This window comes from Xiphophorus maculatus, chromosome 14 (assembly GCF_002775205.1).
Source record: "Xiphophorus maculatus strain JP 163 A chromosome 14, X_maculatus-5.0-male, whole genome shotgun sequence".
In the NCBI taxonomy this organism is placed as follows: Eukaryota; Metazoa; Chordata; class Actinopteri; order Cyprinodontiformes; family Poeciliidae; genus Xiphophorus; species Xiphophorus maculatus.
The window spans coordinates 316,632-337,590 of record NC_036456.1 but is presented as its reverse complement, the minus strand read 5'-3'; the positions used below and the strand labels follow the sequence as shown (position 1 = coordinate 337,590).

Sequence of the window (20,959 nt, the reverse complement as noted above, 5' to 3'; positions counted from 1 at the left end):
CAGTGTCACCAGGAAAAGAAATCACTCTTGTTTTCATGGGTTTGCAAACGTGACTGATTCCATTTACTGCCTCATCTACAGCAATAAGCACTTTTGGGATACCTTTAGTTTTCCTGTTGGTCGCTTTGTCCTTTGGAGCTTTGGGGGGTGGATGTGTTGGTCTTGCCTCATTGTTGATGTTTGAAGGTGAGGTTTCACTCAGAGGCTCAGGCTGGAGTACAGAAAATCTGTTTTTCAGTGGGATTCCCATTGAGTCAGAATGTTTTGAGGCCCGAGCTGGTCGCTTTGTCCTTGGGAGCGGGGTCGGTGGAACCATTTTGGTTGCAGCTGCTTGTTTGTTTTTCTTTGGTGGAGCAGGTGTTGAGGTTGAAGGTGGGTTTCGGCTCAGAGAGCGCCACGCTGATTCATCCAGGTGAGGGGTCCTCCCTGTCAGTCGCCTCATCGGATCTGCGGTGTGAGACTTTTGCTTCGGCTTGGCACCCAGAGTGTTCCAGGGTGAGCTGCTTGATGTGGGGCGTACAACTTCTCTGTTGATTAGAGGAAGAGTTGTCTGATTTCCACAGGTAGCGTTGATCTCAAAGTTCACCTCCAACTGTTTGATCTTCATTTCTATAGACTGAAGTCGTTGTATAATACTGCTAATCTCCTTGGGGTCGGCCGGAGGCATTTTGTCCTGGTTCAACTTGGAGGTGAAGAAAAATGAGGTAAAAATAAAAGTAAGAAGATCCCCCAGTCCTTAGGTTTGTAGTAATCCAGTTTTGATGTCGAAAATGTAAATATAACTACAGTATAAAAACTGTCACTTTAAAAATAGCTCACTCAAAGTTATCAGTAAGGACGGGAGAGAGCAGGATAAGCTGTTCCTCCTTCAGCTGCCACAAACAAACTCGGTCGGTAAATCCATGTTTAATGCTGAGTAGAACAGAGTCTGAAGTGAAACCAGACCAAAACAGATCCTTAGTTATCTGCTTCAGGAGAAACTTTCACATGATTCATTTTTTTCAGCTTTTATTCATGTGGATACTAAGCCTTCTAACAGAGGAACTCTGTTTGCTTGATGTTACAGTATGTGTTGATGAATGGCAGCCATGTTGCGTGTGTCGGAGCAGGAAGAATCAAGCAGAGCTGCTTTCAGATCTGAAAACTGGTCAGATTTCCCCCTGTTCATCGTGTGTCCAGATTTCTATGAGCCACATCCAAAAGCAACAGCACACAGAGTCAAACACGGACTGACTTCCTTCCTCATCTCTTGCATTCATAATGACTTATGTCAGACTGAAATGGTGAATTTGCTGCTACTGACTTTACTGCCTCTCAGGTGCTGTAGTGAAACTTCAGTTGGTGCATCCACACAGTTCAGCTCTACAAAAATACACAAGAAAATAGTGTTTTTTCCAAGTACCTGGTTCCTTCAAAATGTGTGTGTTTTGCATAACAAATGGTTTGTTATAAAGATATTGATAAGCGAGTCAACAAAGGCCTGGCAGGCACCCTAAAATACTCTGCTCAAACAGAAATGGTGTCAGTGGTCTCCAAATCCAAATCCAAAGGTTGCAGCCCCCATTGGTAACCATAGAAAAGGAGGCAGTTTCTGATTTTTTTATTTTATTTTATTTTGCACTTTAATGTATTTATTAAAATATAAGAACACAAAAATACTTTTGCAGCACAAAGAGTGCACAAACCACACCATTTGTGTGAGAATTGGACAACATGAAGAGACCTGGTTTGACCTTTGACACTGATCCATAAAAGGTTTTTTGATGTCATTAAAATTATAGCAGCATAAGTATCTCTAACATAAAGACAGCAGCATATAGGGACTTTAATCTTTAACTAGTAGGTCGGGTTCTCCAGTGGGAACCAATGGAAATCTGTGGGGAAGGGTTGATGTAGGAGGTAGATTGGAAGTGTGGGGGATAAGTTGATAGAGTCTAGATTTATCCATCAGTGTGTTTTTGCAGCACCTTATGCATTTTCTTTTTTGTTGTATATCTCAGACAGTCTCCAACTCGGTGACACATGCTTGTACATAAGAGAGTAAACACACCCTGACCATCACACGTGACTTTGTGTTTTATTCTTTATAACCACACCCCCATACATCAACCACAGCATGACACTGCATGACAATAACTGGTAGTAAAGTAATCATGTTGCCCTAAATGCACTTATTTAGTGCAGAGACTGGTAGAGTCAGTAGAGTCTACCAGTAGAGAGACTGGTGTCACTGGGAATATTCATACTCTCTGAACTTTTCAATCATAAACTTTAATTTTGAAGGGATTAGGGGCAGGACCGAAGTTAGTATTACACAATTGATGTAATACTTATATGCACTTAAAAATTGAACGGGTCAGTGGCAACCCCAATACCATAGGAAGGTTAATCAATTCTCTTTGTCGTTTACTCTGACATACATAATGAGACAGGACGCCATGTGTATTCAGAACAAACATTTCATTTTTATTCGTCTCTATCTGGTCGCAATAATATAACATCGCCGTCACAGTACTACCGGCGACACCATGTTAATAAATTATTTCTCAATATATATCACACTGTTTTTGTTCATTTTCTTTTAGTGGTAGCCTACTGTCCTACTTCGTACTGCCGGAGGGTCAGATACATCTGGAGTAAAGCAGGTGCAAAGCTACTGTCTGGAAACCAGATTTTTAATCAGCCACCTCAAACATAACTTAAATACAACATTCCTCCAGAAAGTTAGTTTTCCTCCTGACTTGCACATTTCACATCTCTGTTATTGAAGCTGGTTACTATCAGATGTAATTCTGGCTTCTGAGATTACAGTTAGAATTCGAAGAAAAATATCAATCAGATTCATCATATAGTTTCATTCAGCAGCCCTTCCCTAGTAAGAGATATGCTGTAACGATGTTTCTTCTTTTTCTTCTTGAAATTTATTGGCGGTTGGCAAAAAACGTTAGGTGAGCATTACTGCCACCAACCACATGACTCAAAACAAAACTATATTCTATTATACAACATACATTGTTTCAAAAGATCAAATATAGCCTGTTATTCTCGACATTGTTTTTATTCCACAATGCTTTTTTTTACATTGTTAAAAAAAAACATACATTCAATACTGAGTCTTGAAAATGCTTTGATTGTGAAAAAGTCCAACCGGAAGTTGAGCCAACCACTGCGGAACAACAGAGCTGTCACAGTGGAGTCCGTGGGTCTTGTTTTGGGTTCTCGCTTCTGCTACAGTTTGAAGTAAGTAGTTTATACCCATCGACAGCTATTAATTAAAGGGTTAACTATGTTCAGGAGGCATGTCGTGAGTTACTTTCATTACTAATACGGTGTTTTAATTCATCGTTGCATTCGATTTGTTACTAGGTCAGCTAACATTGCCTTCCCAATATCAATTTATACTTATTGTGAAGCAAAAAATAACATTTGCATTGATGTCTGTGTGATTAATACTTTCGCGCCATGTTCTTAGACCAACAGTGTTTGGCAACAATGTCCTACTAAGGAGCTCAGCTAATGCTAAGTGACGCAAGAGGCTCAGTGCTAGAAGTGCTGGAAGCATGAATGAAAGTCCCATAATGGAACAGAATAGAGCTGGAATCACGGCTTACATTAACAGCGTTAATGTAATAACATATTAATTCTAGTGAATACTAAGCAACTGCCTGCCACTGTTTGAACATTTATTTGTATTAGTTTTTGTTGTGGTGTGTGTCACGGAGTAAGTATGCAGACATTCAGGGTGTGCAGCAGCAGCAGCGTTTTTTCCCTTATCAGTTGAACTCTGCCACATCAAGGCTTCTAACCAGGAAATCGTGACAGAACCTGTTTTGAATCTCCTTTCCTTTCCCACTGCTTGTAAAAAAAGAGACGACTTGTCTCATATTTACCTGTGCTCTTTTTCTCCTTGACATTTTCACAGATTGGTAAAGAATTTGGGTTATGTAAGGTTTGTCAGCTGAGAGTTCATTGGCCACTTGTTTCACCTGTGTATGCTTTGCAGTGTTGGCTAATCCATTTACACTGTGAGGACGTTCATGCACTCTGTCTGTGGATTAACCCACCACACTCTGCTCTCTCTACATGTACAATGTTTTTAAGAGGCTTATAAACATTTCTCTATTCATTTAGCTATCTACATTCACAAAGAAGAGGATGCTTGCTGCAGGAAACAATCCTTTCCAACATATAGTGGAGCCTCTTAGCCCCGAGGTACCAGGCCAGAGGTTTTTCAATCTTCTTAAACTTGGAGATCCCAGATACGGTAAAAACAAAATGAATCTTGCTGAAACCTATTCTAATCATCAGATGTCCTGAATGTTTGTTGCCACTATTTATCTGCTCCTCAGACAGGCTGCCGTTCTCCATCCGGGTCCTGTTGGAATCAGCCATCAGAAACTGTGACGAGTTTCTAGTGAAGAGCTTAGATGTGGAAAACATCCTAAACTGGCAGCAAACCCAGACTCAAAGTGTGGAGGTACCGTTCAGGCCGGCCCGTGTCATCCTCCAAGACTTCACGTAGGTTCTTTCCCTTTTACTTTTACCACCAGTTATAACTTTATTGGGGGGAAGACTGCATGTCTTGTTTACAAGCAGAGCTGGATGTGCATTTGTAACCTGGTTGTTGTTATAATTACACAAAATGTCTTTTTTTGTTGTTGTTTGTATTGCTCTCTACCTGACCGAAAAGCTGTCATTGTTTTGAATGTGTTACTTTAAGAACAGTAGCCCCTCCTTTTTATTTCTTCTTCTATGGTTTTGTCTTTAAAATGTTTGCGTCCCTTAGGCCCTCCCCTTTTGTCATGTTGTCCTGCGGGAGAGGTGTGTCCTATTTACTTTCTATCTAAATACTTCCAGTTTATTTGTAGATTTATTAAGTTGATTTCTGTTATGTATTTTTGTTTGTGTAGGACTTGGAGCGGGCAGCTTGTAACTATTGTTTTTCTGTTGGATATTTTCGTCAGGTATGTTGTATAGAAAAGGTTTATTTTATTTAATGTGAGACATGATCCCCGCCCTTTTTGTCATGTTGTCCTGCGGGAGAGGACTTGGAGCGGGCAGCTTGTAACTATTGTTTTTCTGTTGGATATTTTCGTCAGAATAAATCTTTGAAAGCCAAACAGAGTCACGGCCTGACTAACATCTGATAACCAGCACAACGCAGAAGGGATCCGGTTACACTTGGTGCCGTTTGACCCGCTGTAACGTCGAATCTCCACTGCTGCAGCTGCTGCTACGTTGTCCCTTGCTCCGCCTTTGCCCTGCGTTTTGACTGGCAGGCGTTGGCGCGCTGTATCCTAGCAACGAAGTAACTGTTTATGTTGGTCTCCTTTTTTTGTGCACCTCGTTTTATACAAGTGGAGAGGGGAAATAAGTGAAGAATAATTGAAAAAGTTTTTTTTAATTTTATAAAAGTTTTTTGTGTGTTTTGGGACAATAAAACCAATCTTAAAACAGTACAATCAACAAATAATAATAATAATAAACAAAATGTAAAGACATGAAACCAGTCTGTTTATTACCCTTTACCTGTAGATAAGGCTGGTTGTTTTTTGTTTCTTTTGCTGACTGTTGCATATGAGTTCTTGTGTGGCTGATTTGTTTTTACACTGTTTGGGTATCTGCATTTTATTTTTGACATCGCTTCTTTTTGATCCACTGTTATTTTCCATAGTTTTTGTCTGCTATTGTTTGATGAAATGTCTGACACTGAGGTACCTTTTAAAGGTGATGAAGTGGACCGGAAGGTCACTTTTAGTTTGGGGAGGGGCCAACATTACATGTCATTTGGAAGGGGTAGACCTATGCCTTTTAGTCCATATGAATTTTCTGTTGATCAGCTTGGGATTAACCCCCCACCTGTCCCTGCTGCTGCTTCTACACCCATTGGCAAAGCAAGGTCTGACCCTACCCAACTTGTTTCTACTGAGGCTCTCAGTGGGGTGATTGCTGATCTGGCTAAGCAGATTGGGGACGCCATTACGACGAATCTCAATGGACTAAACCCACAAAGTCAGTCACAGTCTCAGGTTGCTGACAGCCAACCCAGCGACCTGACCGATCAGTCACAAATGAGGTTTGTTGTTCAGTCTGATATTAGAGCACCTCCATATTTCAAAGGTGACCGCTCTGACACCTTCTCCATCCAGGAATGGGAGGGTTTGATGAGATGCTATCTGTCAAGGATGAGATGTGTGGACCCTGTAGAAATGTGTGAGATCATCACATCCAGACTTATTGGGAAAGCCAGAGATGTGGTTCAGGTGTCGCTTCGTTGCCAGCCTCAGTCATGTAGTGACAAGTTGGTTTCTACTGTTTTTGATATTTTGAAACGCAACTTTGGTGAGCTGATCTTCTCCAGTTTGCCGATGAGAGACTTCTATAACATCCTGCCTGCTGATGGAGAGACAGCCATGGACTACTGGATTCGACTGAACAAGTCTATTGAAGCGGCTGATGAGTGTTTGCGTAGGAGGGGGAAGCAGGTGGAGGATCCAGGAGCTGAAGTTGTTACAATGTTCATCAACCATTGTCCTGATCCTGGTCTAGCTCTTTCCTTCCAGCTGAAACCTGTGGAGGAGTGGACTACTGCTGAGGTCCAGAGCCGCCTTGATAACCGTGTTGCAAGTCTTAGGAAGCCGATGGTCACTACAAATAGGACTCTTGGTTCGTCTGCAGGCCCTGTTCTCTCTTGTCTTCCTCAGCTTGGTGCTCAAACGCCTAGTGCTGCGTTGTCAGCTGATGCTACACCATTTGCTGTCCGTTTTCCCCAAGCTGCTTTAGCATGTGATCGTTCCTCAGCTTCAGGGCCCTTGAATCAGCAGCCACAGCAGCATGTTGCTCCACAATCTACATCCTTTCAGAATACAGGTCCACCCCAGCCACCTTTTTCCTCCAGTTCAGGAGTTGACCCGCCTCCTCAGATGACAAAGATGTTCGATAAGGTTCTGTCTCTGTGTGCAGCTTCTCTTGCTACAAAACAGAGTGGTCAACATGTGAGGAGTTACACACGTGGTTCTAAACGTCCTCAGCATGCACCATGCAGGGTTTGTTGCTCGGAGGAGCATACCACACACTCACACTGCAGATTGTTCAGACTGTGTCTCAACTGCTTCGGCTCAGGACACATTAAAAGGGATTGTCCTCAGCCTGCTCATCACACACCGCAGCTGTCCTCCCAGTATCCTAATTTAAACTAGAGAGCCCGTGTGATGAGAGGGGAAGCATGGGCAGAGTGGATAATACCCTCACGACTACACTGGATGCACGCTCTGTTTATACTGAGTGTTGCAATACTTCACCTGAGAACAGTGAAGTGATTTTCTTGGGGTCACAGAGAGTCCAGAGGGCTAGTGATTTGTTTTATGCCTCAGTTTCAGTTAGTGACCGGACTACACTGAGGGGTATGTTGGACTCTGGGAGTATGTCGTGCACATTGAGCGTGGAGGCAGAGAGCAAACTAAGAGCCGCGGGTGTTGATTTGATCCCTCTTGCAGTCCCAGAGAATGTGGTGCTCGTTGGGTGTGGTGGCCTTCTCACGCAGCCTCGATACATCTATGAGTTGGACATTGAGATCTATGGCTTCAGATTTACAGTACCGACATTTTTGATACCTGGCCAACATGATGAATTCATCATTGGTAGCAATGTGCTCCGGCCCCTTATTCAAAGAATGAAAACTGATTCGAGGTACTGGGAACTCATTACATCTAACACTGCAAACCCAGAGTGTGAGGAGTTTTTGCAGCTTCTGAGTTGTGTTTCTCGGTGGTCAAACTCTACTTCACCTGACAAGATTGGAACAGTTAGGCTCAGACAGGCTGTTACCCTCCTTCCTCGTCAGGAGTATGTGGTTTGGGGTAAGCTCCCATCCACTGCACCACTGTCACTGGGAGGCACTGTGGTTGTCGAGCCGTCATCTGCTCGTTCCACTCCAAAAAACATTTTGGTGGGTCGTGTAGTCACACCCATGTGGGGGGATCGTTGGGTCCCTATGAAGGTCCTCAACCCAACAGAAAAACCTCTGATACTGCGCCGCAATGCTAAAATCGCTGATGTCTTTCCATGTGTTGCTGTGGAGGACTTTGCGTTCAGTCAGGGGAGATCGGAACTGTACTGCAACCATTCAGCTGTTTCAACAGGTTCATCACATCACAGTGCTGATCCAGTGCAGATGCTGAGAGACTGTGGTCTGCATGACATTGACATAGAGAGCTGTGAGGTGTCAAATGAGTCTAAAAGAAGGCTGGCTGAACTCGTGGTTTCTTACCAGGATGTGTTCTCCAGGGGAAAACTGGATTGTGGTGAGGCTAGGGATTTTGTTCATCGCATTCACTTGACTGATGACCAGCCATTTCGCTTACCTTATCGACGCATACCACCAGCACATTATCAGCAGTTGAGGGAGGTCTTGTCTGAGATGGAGATGACGGGTATCATAAGGAAGTCTATTAGTGAATATGCCTCCCCGCTTGTTATGGTGTGGAAAAAGTCTGGGGACATGAGGATATGCACTGACTTCCGCTGGCTTAATGCTAAGACCGTTAAGGATGCCCATCCATTGCCCCATCAGTCTGACTGCCTTGCTGCTCTTGGTGGAAATGCGCTGTTCAGCACCATGGACTTGACCTCTGGTTTCTACAACATCCCTCTCCATGAGTCCGACAAACATTACACTGCTTTTACCACGCCGCTTGGACTTTATGAGTACAACCGTCTCCCACAAGGGTTATGCAACAGCCCAGCTTCCTTCATGAGGATGATGCTTAACATTTTTGGTGACTTGAACTTTTCCAGCCTCCTCTGCTATCTAGATGACCTGTTGGTATTTGCACCGTCTGAGGAGGAGTCGTTAAGGAGGCTGGAGGTTGTTTTCTGTCGCCTGAGAGCAAACAACTTGAAGCTGGCCCAGAAAAAGTGTCACTTTCTCAGGAGGTCTGTGAGGTTCTTGGGCCATGTTGTGGAAGCTGGTGGTGTTTCTGTTGATCAGGAGAAGGTAAGGGTCATCTCAGGGTTTGAAAGAAAAGACCTCATGAAGGAGGATGGCTGTACTCCGTGCCAGAAGAAGGTGAGGTCATTCTTGGGCATGGTGCTATTCTATCAGCACTTTATTCCAGCTTGTTCCCGCATCGCAAAGCCTCTTTATGCCCTCACCGCAGGTCAGAAACGTAAAGTAAAGAGCGCAGGACATGGGAAAGCTGGAACCTTTCGTGTTCTGACTCCCCAGGACTGGACTCCAGCTTGTGAGAAAGCGTTTGGAGACCTTAAAACTGCACTTCTCAACTGTGTGGTGCTGGCACATCCTGATTTTGAGAAGCCATTTATTCTCTCAACCGATGCTTCATTGGATGGGCTCGGTGCTGTTTTGTCGCAGGTCCCAGCTGATGGAGAGATTGCTAGACCTGTTGCTTTTGCCAGCAAGACTCTCAGCCGCAGCCAGGCCAACTATCCTGCACACAGGCTCGAGTTCCTAGCCTTAAAGTGGGCTGTATGTGATAAGTTCAGCCACTGGCTGAAGGGTCACAGGTTTACTGTGTGGACGGATAATAATCCTCTCACATATATCCTGACCAAGCCCAAACTGGATGCCTGTGAACAGCGCTGGGTCTCTAAGCTTGCTCCATACACCTTTGAGATCAGGTATGTTCCAGGGAGACAGAATGTGGTGGCAGATGCTCTGAGCAGAGTTCCTTTTGTGAAGCCTTTGGCTGATCGCCTTCTGTCAGAACCTTGTCAGGAACTTTTGGAGCATGTCTGTGAGGTCCCTGATCATGCTGTGCAGGATGTTTTCCGTTTGACCTGTCAGCTTCAATCAGTGGACAGCTCTTCCTCCATTACAGCTGACACGTCCATGACCTGTGCCGAAGTCTCCTCTCTTTTGTCATCTGCCTGCAGTGGAGATGCTGGTCAGACTCAGCATGCAGCATCTTTAGCTGATCATCTGGGCATGATAATCCCACACACCACAGGTCCATCAACAGCTCTTTGTCTAACTGACCTGGTCTCTCACCAGAAAAACGATCCTGTTGTTTCCAGAGTTGTCCTGTACGTTGAGCGGGGACGCCGTCCATCAAGGCGGGAACGCTTTGGTGAAAATCAACTGGCTCTAAAAATTCTGAAGCAGTGGGATAAACTAACATTGCTGAATGGCGTTCTTTACCGTGTCATAAAAGACCCTCTGACAAAAGGTAAGCGCTTCCAGTTTGTGGTCCCTGATGCTTTGAAGTCTGTGGTTCTGACTGGTGTCCATGATAATGCAGGTCATCAGGGCCAACCACGAACATTCTCCTTGGCTCGTCATCGTTTCTTTTGGCATGACATGGAAAGAGATGTGCGAGATTACGTGAGAAAATGTCCCAGATGTGTCCTCAGTAAAACCCCACAGCCTGCTGTGAGAGCCCCTCTGGAGAACATCAGAACCAGTGCTCCGATGGAGCTGGTGTGTATTGATTTCTGGTCAGCTGAGGACAGTAACAACAAGTCTGTGGATGTTCTGGTGATCACTGATCACTTCACAAAGTTAGCACATGCTTTCCCGTGTCAGGATCAAACTGCTAAACGAGTTGCAAAAAAGTTATGGGATGGGTTTTTCTGTGTTTATGGCTTCCCACAGCGCATTCACTCAGATCAGGGTGCAAATTTTGAGAGTGAGCTGCTGGCTGAGCTTTTAGAGTTGAGTGGTGTCAATAAATCGCACACCTCACCCTACCACCCAATGGGTAATGGGACTGCAGAGAGATTCAATCGCACCCTGGGCAACATGTTGAGATCTCTTCCTCCACGTTCGAAGCATAAATGGCCTCAGATGATCCAGTCTCTGACTTTTGCCTACAACTGCACGGTTCATGAGACCACAGGCTTTGCACCGTTCTATCTGATGTTTGGGAGGATTCCCAGGCTGCCTGTTGACCTTGTTTTTCGGAACGTTCTTCATGATGATGCTATTTGTGACTACCACACTTATGTCAAATCACTGGTTGAAGATTTACGTTCTGCCATGCTAATGGCTGAGAAGAACACCAGTGCAGAGCAGAAACATCAATGTGACCAGTACAACAAGAGAGTCAAGGGTCACCCTCTGTCAGTTGGAGATCAGGTCCTGGTGGCAAACAAGGGAGCCAGAGGAAAGCGAAAGCTTTCTGATAAATGGGAGCCTGTGATGTACACGGTGGTTGCCTCCAAACCTGCTCTCCATATTTATCGTGTTAGAGATTGTCACGGCAATGAGCGTGTGGTGCATCGCAACCTCCTTCTTGACGTGAACTTTTTACCTGTGGGGATGACCTTGGATGGGAATGTGAACCGCCAGGTTGATAGTGTGGTTCGAGTCCCCCCGGTTCCTGATTCACATGGAACAGGAAGATTTAGTGAGGCTCCTAGTGCTGTTCCTGCTGAGCCTTCCCTACCCGACTCCCTGTCCTGCAGTGATGGGGATGACCGTACTGCTTCATGGGTTCAGGATGTGTCCTTGGCTCCATCAGTTGGAAATAGTGACCTGCCTCATGACTCTGAAAACTCCTCTATGGAAACAGGGGTACTGGCGACTGCTGGTTCCTTACCTCATCTTCCTGATGCTGCTGGCTCTGTTCATCCTCCAGACAGGGTGGGTGAGGATGTTGTTCGCCGCCTAACTTCACGCTTTGGGAGGGTAATTAAACCAGTCTGTCGCCTGATAGAGTCCATGGCCGTCATTGAGGCGCTTTATGATAAGGATAATGTTCAAACTGTTATTGACGTGTGAGTTTCCAAATTCTCATGTGATTCCTGCCATTGGCTAGGATTGTATTTGTCTTGGTTTGCATAAGCTTCAGTACCATTTATGTGTTTACTCTGTATGGGGGGGTGTAAAAGGCACCTCTTGTTGTCCATGGAATACTGTGAGATTTTGCTGGGCGTCGAGCGATCTCTAGTCTCCTGACCCTATTGTAGGGTAGCTGTTTGGCTGATGTGTTACATTGTTGCAAAAATAATAAAATAAAATTGTACTGCTACTAAGTGTCTTTATCACTGTTTTTTATTTTGTGTAATTCTAGGGGGGTGAATGTAACCTGGTTGTTGTTATAATTACACAAAATGTCTTTTTTTGTTGTTGTTTGTATTGCTCTCTACCTGACCGAAAAGCTGTCATTGTTTTGAATGTGTTACTTTAAGAACAGTAGCCCCTCCTTTTTATTTCTTCTTCTATGGTTTTGTCTTTAAAATGTTTGCGTCCCTTAGGCCCTCCCCTTTTGTCATGTTGTCCTGCGGGAGAGGTGTGTCCTATTTACTTTCTATCTAAATACTTCCAGTTTATTTGTAGATTTATTAAGTTGATTTCTGTTATGTATTTTTGTTTGTGTAGGACTTGGAGCGGGCAGCTTGTAACTATTGTTTTTCTGTTGGATATTTTCGTCAGGTATGTTGTATAGAAAAGGTTTATTTTATTTAATGTGAGACATGATCCCCGCCCTTTTTGTCATGTTGTCCTGCGGGAGAGGACTTGGAGCGGGCAGCTTGTAACTATTGTTTTTCTGTTGGATATTTTCGTCAGAATAAATCTTTGAAAGCCAAACAGAGTCACGGCCTGACTAACATCTGATAACCAGCACAACGCAGAAGGGATCCGGTTACACATTCAACCTTATACCTCAGTTTTACCATCTGAGTGAATGCATAATACACTTCATTCAGTTGAAAAGCCTAATTTAAATTATCTTGTCATAATCACAATCATATTAGATTTTTAACAATTTACTTGACATCTCTTTTTCAGAGGGGGGAAAGATTAATATATAACTGCAGTGATTTTTAACTAATATTGAGGTCACAAGTTTGAATCTCTAGGTCTCACACTGCAGGGATGCAAGAAGTTTTGATGATGTAGTCACAAAAAAAGGGAAAAATGATGCTGACACTTTGTAACTACTGATACCTTTGTTCCGACATTATGATGACTGCTGTTGAAAAATATTCCAAACATTTTAAATTCTCAATTATTTTAATGTGTCCAGTAACTAATACTCAGCATGTTGTGCCTAACATGTATCCCTTTTCACCACAAAGCTCTTACCTTAGCTGTTATCTGTGTCCCATCCAAACTCTTCTTTAGTTGTTGGATGGACTTTTGAACCTTTCTTCTGCTCTTCAACTTTCTGTTCTCTGTTGAAAGAAGATGGAAACCATTCCACCATTATAGAACTGTAAACATCTATGCTGTAAAAAAAAGAGTGCAGGGTTTCCCCAAGAAAACTTGCTAAACAGTGCACAAGTGGTCCACTGTGTTTTTGTATAAAAATGTTTACATTGACAGGAAAGGTAAAATATTACTGGATAATTATATTACTCGAAGACACTGCCGACAATAATTAAACCCACAACTACAGAGTCTTAAAAACAACAAATAAAAAATATGTAAATAAAATAAATATCAATTATTTGCAATTCTTTTAAATCCAAATTAAGTCAGCAGTTAGTGGCTCTAAAAACAATATGTAATGCTGATCACTTTTACAACCGGCCCAAAGCATAAATCACAAGTGTCAAACTCAAGGCCCGGGGGCCAAATCTGGACCGTTGTAGCTTTTTATGTGGCCCTCTAGACTCCAAATTACATCAGTAAGTTTTTCCAGTTTTTCACAAATCTGCAAAATGTACACAAAATCAAATTTTTTTCTGATTTTACTGCAGATTTTCTCAAAATTGGTCAAAAACAGAGTTTAAGTGACTGTTGCCTCAGCCTTACTTGATGTCAAGTTGTAGTCCATAACTGATACAGCGAGTAATAAAAGGTAACATTTAACATTAGTGCAAATATAACAATTCCTTACTAATATTTCTAAATTTTCACCATAAAATCTGTAATTTTGATTGTAAAAAACACTAAATCGAGGAGAAACTGCTAATTATTGATATTTTAACAGTTTAATTGGTTTTATCAATATATTCTGGCACAACCGATCCTTTAAGAACATTCATATTTTTAATATGGCCCAAAATGAAAATGAGTTTGACAGCCCTGACATAAATGAACTAAGCAGCTGCTTAAGGCCCTCCCTGGCCTTGAGGGGCCCCTTAAATGCTGTCATTTTAACACAGATATAGAAATTTAATATTTGTTTATTGAGATTATCAATGCTCTTAAATTTGATTTAGTGATTTCAGCATAGATAAATTAAAATATTTTAAATGGTTTAACATTTAAATTAGAGATTTTAAGAAGATGGCAAGTTGACTTTGTAAAAGTACAAAGAACAATCTTCATAATTAGAATGTTGGTTACCATAGCTACAATCTGAATCTTTTAGTTTGTGCTCTGTTTGTTCACAAATATCGGATTTTTCGGACAATAAGCCGCTACTTTTTTCCCACGCTTTGAACTATGCGGCTTGTGGCCCGGTGCGGCTTTTCTGTTGATTTTTCTTCAACTGCCACAGGGCTCTTTTCTAGGAAGTGAATCATTGGAGGTCAAAATTTTAAATCAAAGAAGAAAGTGCTAATTTTCATGTAGAACAAGCACAGGGGTTCTAAATGAAATGAGAAATGTTTTGAAGCTCATACCCCATCGTCATGGAAACCACACAAATAAGTTCATACGATATACCTTTTAAGTTGAGGGCTAAAGATTTGGTAGTACAGGACGGAAATAGAGCTGCTGCACGTAAGCTCGGATTCATGGTTCGGCGTTGCAGGACTGTGTCCTTAATTGCAGATTTATTAAGGACGCAATTTAGAGAGACCAATTAACCTGACAGTCATGTTTTTGAACTGTGGGAAGAAGCTTTATGCACAGGGAGAACATACAAATTAATTAATGGAAGCCCTGAGCTTGTTTCTCTGCAATGAGATGGTCCCATCTGGGAGACAATGACACCCGAAGTGTTGCTTATGCACAGGGTGCCTGGTCTCTATGTGGCGAAGCAGTTTTAAGGCTTCATTGCCTCATTAACGAGCCGGTCACCTTATCATGCAGAGCTTGGAATGTGGGAATCACCTACCGGGATAAATCCATTCTCCTGTCTCTTCTCTGGACCTTTTTCCCTTCGCAAAGAAACTTTCCAAAGAATCTGATCTGTTTCTTACTCATTTTGCTGCTTGTGGCTCAATGTTGGCGCGCAAGACGTAACCAAGATAATCCGGTTAAAGGATTTTCAAAATAAAAGATCCTCCAGACTCAAATAATACATAAAATGGAAATATTTAATTATTTCTTTTGCGGCCCGGCACCAATTGGTCCACGGACCGATACCGGTCCACGGCCCGGGGGTTGGGGACCACTGCTCTAAAATGTTCCTCTTATAGACCAATCTCACTCCTCAATACCGATTATAAATGGGTTGATCCCAAGCATCCCAGTTTTTCCTCCAAATGTAGCTATTCTCATTATGGCCAAATATTTTCATCTTACTGTTATCAAACCATAGGACATGTCTCCAAAAATGAAGAACTTTGTCCCTGTGTGTCTTTGCAAACTGCAGTCTGGTTTTTTTTTATGTTTATTTTTGGAGTAATGGCTTCCTCCTCACTGAATGGCCTTTCAGCTCACACTGTCTTACCAGCTTCAGCCACAGCTTCATAAGCTCTGGCTTTTTCTGGGGTCTAATTGACTTTATCAGTACCAGCCTGTTTTTATCCTGTTCAATGAAAGTTTAAAACACAAAAGGTTCCATAACAGGTTTCCTCAAATATATAGTTATAAATTATTGTAATTGTCAAAAGACCTGTAAAAAATCTGTTTGTATTTGAAAAGTTTCAAAATAGGCTTTAAGTGCATGTCTGTCTATTGACACGGTGTGTCTTTGCAGTGGTGTTCCTGCTGTGGTAGACTTCGCTGCCATGCGGGATGCCGTGACAAAATTGGATGGTGACCCAGAAAAGATTAATCCAGTTTGTCCTGCTGACCTCGTTATTGATCACTCCATCCAAGTGGACTTTAACAGGAAGTAAGACCTTGCAGTTCTTGCCATCATTGGATCATTCTGTAGATCGTGTGTTATCCTGTTATCTGATCTCTTGATGGGTCCTGTTTCTTCCTCCAGGTCTGACAGCCTTCAAAAGAACCAGGATTTAGAGTTTGACCGCAATAGAGAAAGATTTCAGTTTTTGAAGGTGTATGTTAAAAACAACCTCTTTGTCCATACTGTTTGAAGTAACTAGATTGTTAACATGATGCCTGTTTTTCCCAGTGGGGGTCCAAAGCCTTCAAGAACATGCGGATCATTCCTCCCGGTTCAGGAATTGTACACCAGGTCAACCTGGAGTATTTGGCCCGGGTGGTGTTTAATTACGATGGCTTCTTCTACCCAGACAGTCTGGTGGGCACAGATTCCCATACCACCATGATTGATGGGCTGGGTGTTCTTGGCTGGGGTGAGACCGTACAACCCTTACCTTATTCCAATCTATTTGGTTTGTTTGAACCATGGCAAGTATGAAGTCAATTATACTCTTGATGTTTGACTTTACAGTGTCACCTGCAGATTATTATGTTGTCAGACTTTTATTAGATTTTTCCAGAAATCTTGTGACACTTAATTTTCTCCTGATGGCTTTTAAGTCTTTGGAGAATCAGAAAACTAACCAGGTTCAGTAGTTTCTTACAGAGCAGCAGCCTCTGTACGAAGGCAGCTATTATTCTTACAGAGAAAGAAGAGTAATAACTAATGGTAGTTATTGCTGGACCACCATTATTGCTGTTAGTCCAGCAATAACTACCAGCAGTAATGTTAGTTATTGCTGGACTTGTGTTAGAGCCACAGTCCACCTGTAGGTTCCTCTTTATCACTAAATACCTCTGCACTGCTTAAAGATAAACTTTTGTAGTAAAATGTTAGCAGTAGCAGTAATATAAGTGGTGACATTACTAACTAAAAAGTTAGCTGCGCTGGCCCTAAAACACAGACCACAACCCTTGAGCACCAGTTTAATTTTCACATCATAATTTACTTGTTCTTTGTTTGTACCTTAGATATTTTATTTATATTTATATCTTATTTTGTACTGTCCATGTTTTATTTTGTCCCTGTATATTTCTTGCTTAAAATATAAGCTATTGTGGAAAAAAAGAGAGAACATGAGGAGAGGAAACACTTCATAACAATAATAATATGTATATAAACATTGGTAACACTTTATTTGACAGGTTGTGAATAAGACTTACATGACACGGTCATAAATATGACATAACACCTGTCATGAACATGAGTAAGTCTTCATGAATATTTATGACTGTTATTATAAAGTGTTATTCGGTTAATCATGACAATTTTAATACAAAGTTGGCATTATTCAAAATGTCTTTATGGCAACTTGACATTAACCAAGAATCATCATATGTCATAAATATGTCATAATAGTAGTCATTATATTATCATTTAGTATTATTACACTGTCAAAAGCAGTGTAATAACACTGTAATAATTACTGCTTTAACAAAACAATAATTAATATCTCCCCCTACCTGAAACAAAGCGGAACAAGTAGGACCAACAATAAAGATTTCATTAAGCTTTATTACACTGTCAAATGATTTAATAACAGCGTAATTAATAATTCCTCTTACATCAAGTAGAAGAAGTAGCAACAATTATGAAAATGGCATTAAGTGTTATTACAGTGTCATTAATATTAACTCTCACCTCAAGTAAAGTGAAACAAGTAGCAAATAATGTAAATATAGAATTTACAGCAAAATATACTGTATATTGTAGGCAAGATATAAGGCTACTGCTACACTACTGCTCTTGTATCAAATAATAACATAAGTTCTCACAGGTGTAGAAAAAATAAGCACTAATTGTTGAAATACTCGCATACAAAAACAAAATTGAATTCTGACTTTAATCTCAGAATTCTGAGATTAAAATGAGAATTCTGAGAAAAAAAGGCAGAATTTTGTATTTTTTTCCCCAGTGGCCTCTTCCGCACGTATGACTTAAGAAGTTTATTAACAAATAAATAGATTAAACACCAGTTTTACATTTGTCAACAATTAGTTGTTTAAAACGTAACTTGTTAACTTAACTGGTGGATGTTGATTCCTAATCCCCTTCCCCACTTCCCTGTTCCGTCGTACCCTCCTTCACCTGGAGAAAACAGTAACACATAAATGACTTACCTAATTTTCTTGGGAAATATTTCATCTGCTTCTTCCTCTTTGGTCAAACAGGGATTTCTTTCTCTCATGGCTGGTCCTCATTAGCACCGTCCACACCTATAGCATGTCTTCATTAGCCACATTTGTCCACCTCACTCCCCACCTTGTGTCCTTAGGCTAAAATGGGTCTTCATATAGCTAAAGTTGCCAAAACAAAGAAAACAAGCACATCACAAGTTGCAAAGTAATGCACATAAAAGATAACGTTGACTAACATATTAGCTTTTAATTTGTTAGATTAGAATTGGAGGGAAAAAACCTATTTGCCTGTCTTTAAAATATGTTTAAGATTAAGGGCTAACTTTACAGTAATGGAGTTTAATAACTTTAGCTAACATTAACTTACAGCAAGGTAGCATTGGCTTGAATTGCTCATAGTTAACATTATAAGAACAAGAGACATTCCTAAGTGTATTGGCTTCTTTTTAAGCAGGAGGTCTGGCCGTTATAACTTGGGTTAGGTTGGCCCCACAAGATGGAAGATTTCTTCTTCACCAACACACTTACATGCCTGTTCGTGCACTGCTGCCTCTCACTGGTGGAGATGGTGTATTGCACTACTTAAAACAGCCTTATGTAATGTTTCAAATGCAAAGTTCATAAGTGCTTTGTAGACATCTTGCTGTAAAACTTCAGATCAATTAAAAATTCAAGACTAAACAAAATGGCAGAGCAATATAATACTATCAGATAAAGCCACATCATTTTTAAAGTTTAATCGGTAATGGGCTCTTTGCACCTCAGCTTCCGTGTTCGAGGAAAAGCGGCTCAATCGTTTCCGATCTATTGAAAAAGGCTCTTTACACTGGGTGTTTGCAGGGCTTGTCCAAGGTAACAATTAATGATGAACATTGATCCGAAGCCCCAACAATAAGCTGGAGAACGGTTTTAAGATGTTCGCCTCATTATACGTTCACAGATACGTAGGTGAGTTTTACTTTCTTTAAACTTTGTGGCTAACATTAGCTTTAGCTTATGCTAGACATTTTTCTTGTAAAAATGTACTATTTAAGTATCTAAACATTTTTCATCCATTCTACCGGACAATGTTTTTACCTTATTTTCAAGTATATTATGTGCGTTTATTGTCGTTAGTGTCAGAGACCCAGGCATTTTACTTGTGAAGCATGAGGAAGCACAACAAGCCCATAGCTTAACAGTAGAGCAGCTCTGGTGTCGGAGTTCTAGTTCAGCTGACTGTTCAGGTTCAAAGTTGTTGCTTTTAGAAAAATATAGCCGTGTTCCTTAAGGTCTCCGTGTTATTTTGCTTTATTAGTTTTGCATGCTTCTTGTGAAGCAGGACGGTGTTTACAGGCAGATCGGTTGCTCGGTTGTCTGGCTCTGGTCTGCTCTCTCGTTCCCATAAACTCTTTCAGGCTGAATACAGAAGTGATTCCATGGAAATAACACAGGAGGCTCCTTTACCTTCTTCTTTAGGCTGAAGAAGTTGATCCGGAGTGAAGTGAAGGCTGTAAACTTTGCTGTGCGGCGTTAGCTTTAACTGGTAGCCACGAATATTTACAAGCCACCATCTTCTTAATTCAGGATCGTTTGGAAATCCATGAAAACTTAAAAGCTCATTATATTAGGAAGACAACAATGTTCATAGTATTGTTTTATTTGCGTCTGAAATACGACTTTGTCTTTTTTAGCTGTCATGGTAACTCAAAGCGGAAAAAAGAGAGCCGCATTTGCGCATGCGGTTGTGACGTCAGCACGGCAGGTGCAAAGAGCCCATACTTTTATAACAAATTTATGACGGATCACGATTTCTTGGTTAATGTCAGGTTGTCATAATGAAGACATTTTTGTCACGGTTAATGTCAAGTTGTCATAACAAAGACATATTGAATAATGTCAACTTTGTATTAAAAGTGTCATGATTTAACGAATGACTTTATTTTAACAGTCATAAATATTCATGAAGACTTACTCATGTTCATGACAGGTGTTATGTCATGTTTATGACAGTGTCATGTAAGTCTTATTCACAACCTGTCAAATAAAACCAGCCTACTTTTAAAGGGCCGGTGTCCTGCATGTTTCACATGGTCCTGCTGAAAGACTTCTGTTGAAATAGCCGACCTATTTCCTGTCTGTCAGAAGTTCTACTTAAACCTCCTAGTGACTGTGGTCCCGGAGTGTTCTAGTAGAGAAACATTTAAATCATGTGTAGCATAGTTGATTCTGTCATGTGGGAAATAACAGACAGACAACAGCTGATCTGAAAGCACTTTTAATGCTCCTGCATCCAAATAGCAGAAAGTATTCAAAAACAGGCTTTATCTCATCAGTGTCCCACAGAGCCTTCTCCCACAGAATCCGAACAGAAAGAGCACGCGTGTGAATTGTGTAAAATAACACATTTACCGTACTAAATCAAAATAATTGCAACAATAATTAATAACTAAGCCCAAACATGAGCATAATAATCTTAAACAGTACATGAATAAGAAAAAAATAATAATAAACAAAATAATCCCACACCAAAAATAGTGAAACATCACATACCTGCATTCAAATAGCAGAAAACAGTAGTCAAAAACAGGCCTTTTCTCATCACAGTGTTTCACAGCACCTGTTTAACCATGAATAATGCTATTTTCAGCACATAGGCATTTTCATTAGCAATGTTTCATGTAGCATAAGAGCAGCTAAATAACTGCTAACACAGTTTTGTCACCGTTTAACAAAGTTTAAGTGCTCCAAAGCATATTATTTTACAAGAACAATAATCAAACTGTCACTTATTATGCTTAAAATACACTTACTGAACACAAAAAAACAAAACCTCATACCTTCTCCCACGGAATCCGAACAGAAAGAGAG

At 41.2% G+C, this 20,959-nt stretch overlaps 1 protein-coding gene across 3 annotated transcripts in view; it reads left to right on the top strand.

The window, feature by feature from the left end:
* Positions 1-3,137: 3,137 nt before the first annotated feature.
* aco1 (aconitase 1) overlaps positions 3,138-20,959 on the top strand; it is a 73,060-nt gene continuing 55,238 nt past the window's right edge. Inside the window, exons 1-6 of one of the 3 annotated variants that reach the window (XM_023346287.1) lie at positions 3,138-3,240; positions 4,132-4,264; positions 4,350-4,518; positions 15,780-15,917; positions 16,014-16,083; positions 16,161-16,344. In XM_023346287.1, the coding sequence (XP_023202055.1) occupies positions 4,156-4,264; positions 4,350-4,518; positions 15,780-15,917; positions 16,014-16,083; positions 16,161-16,344 (670 nt within the window). In that variant the 5' untranslated portion in view covers positions 3,138-3,240; positions 4,132-4,155. Of the gene's footprint in view, positions 3,241-4,131; positions 4,265-4,349; positions 4,519-4,553; positions 5,309-11,750; positions 12,395-15,779; positions 15,918-16,013; positions 16,084-16,160; positions 16,345-20,959 lie in introns of those variants that run through there. The other 2 variants (XM_023346289.1, XM_023346288.1) reach the window with 2 other exon arrangements.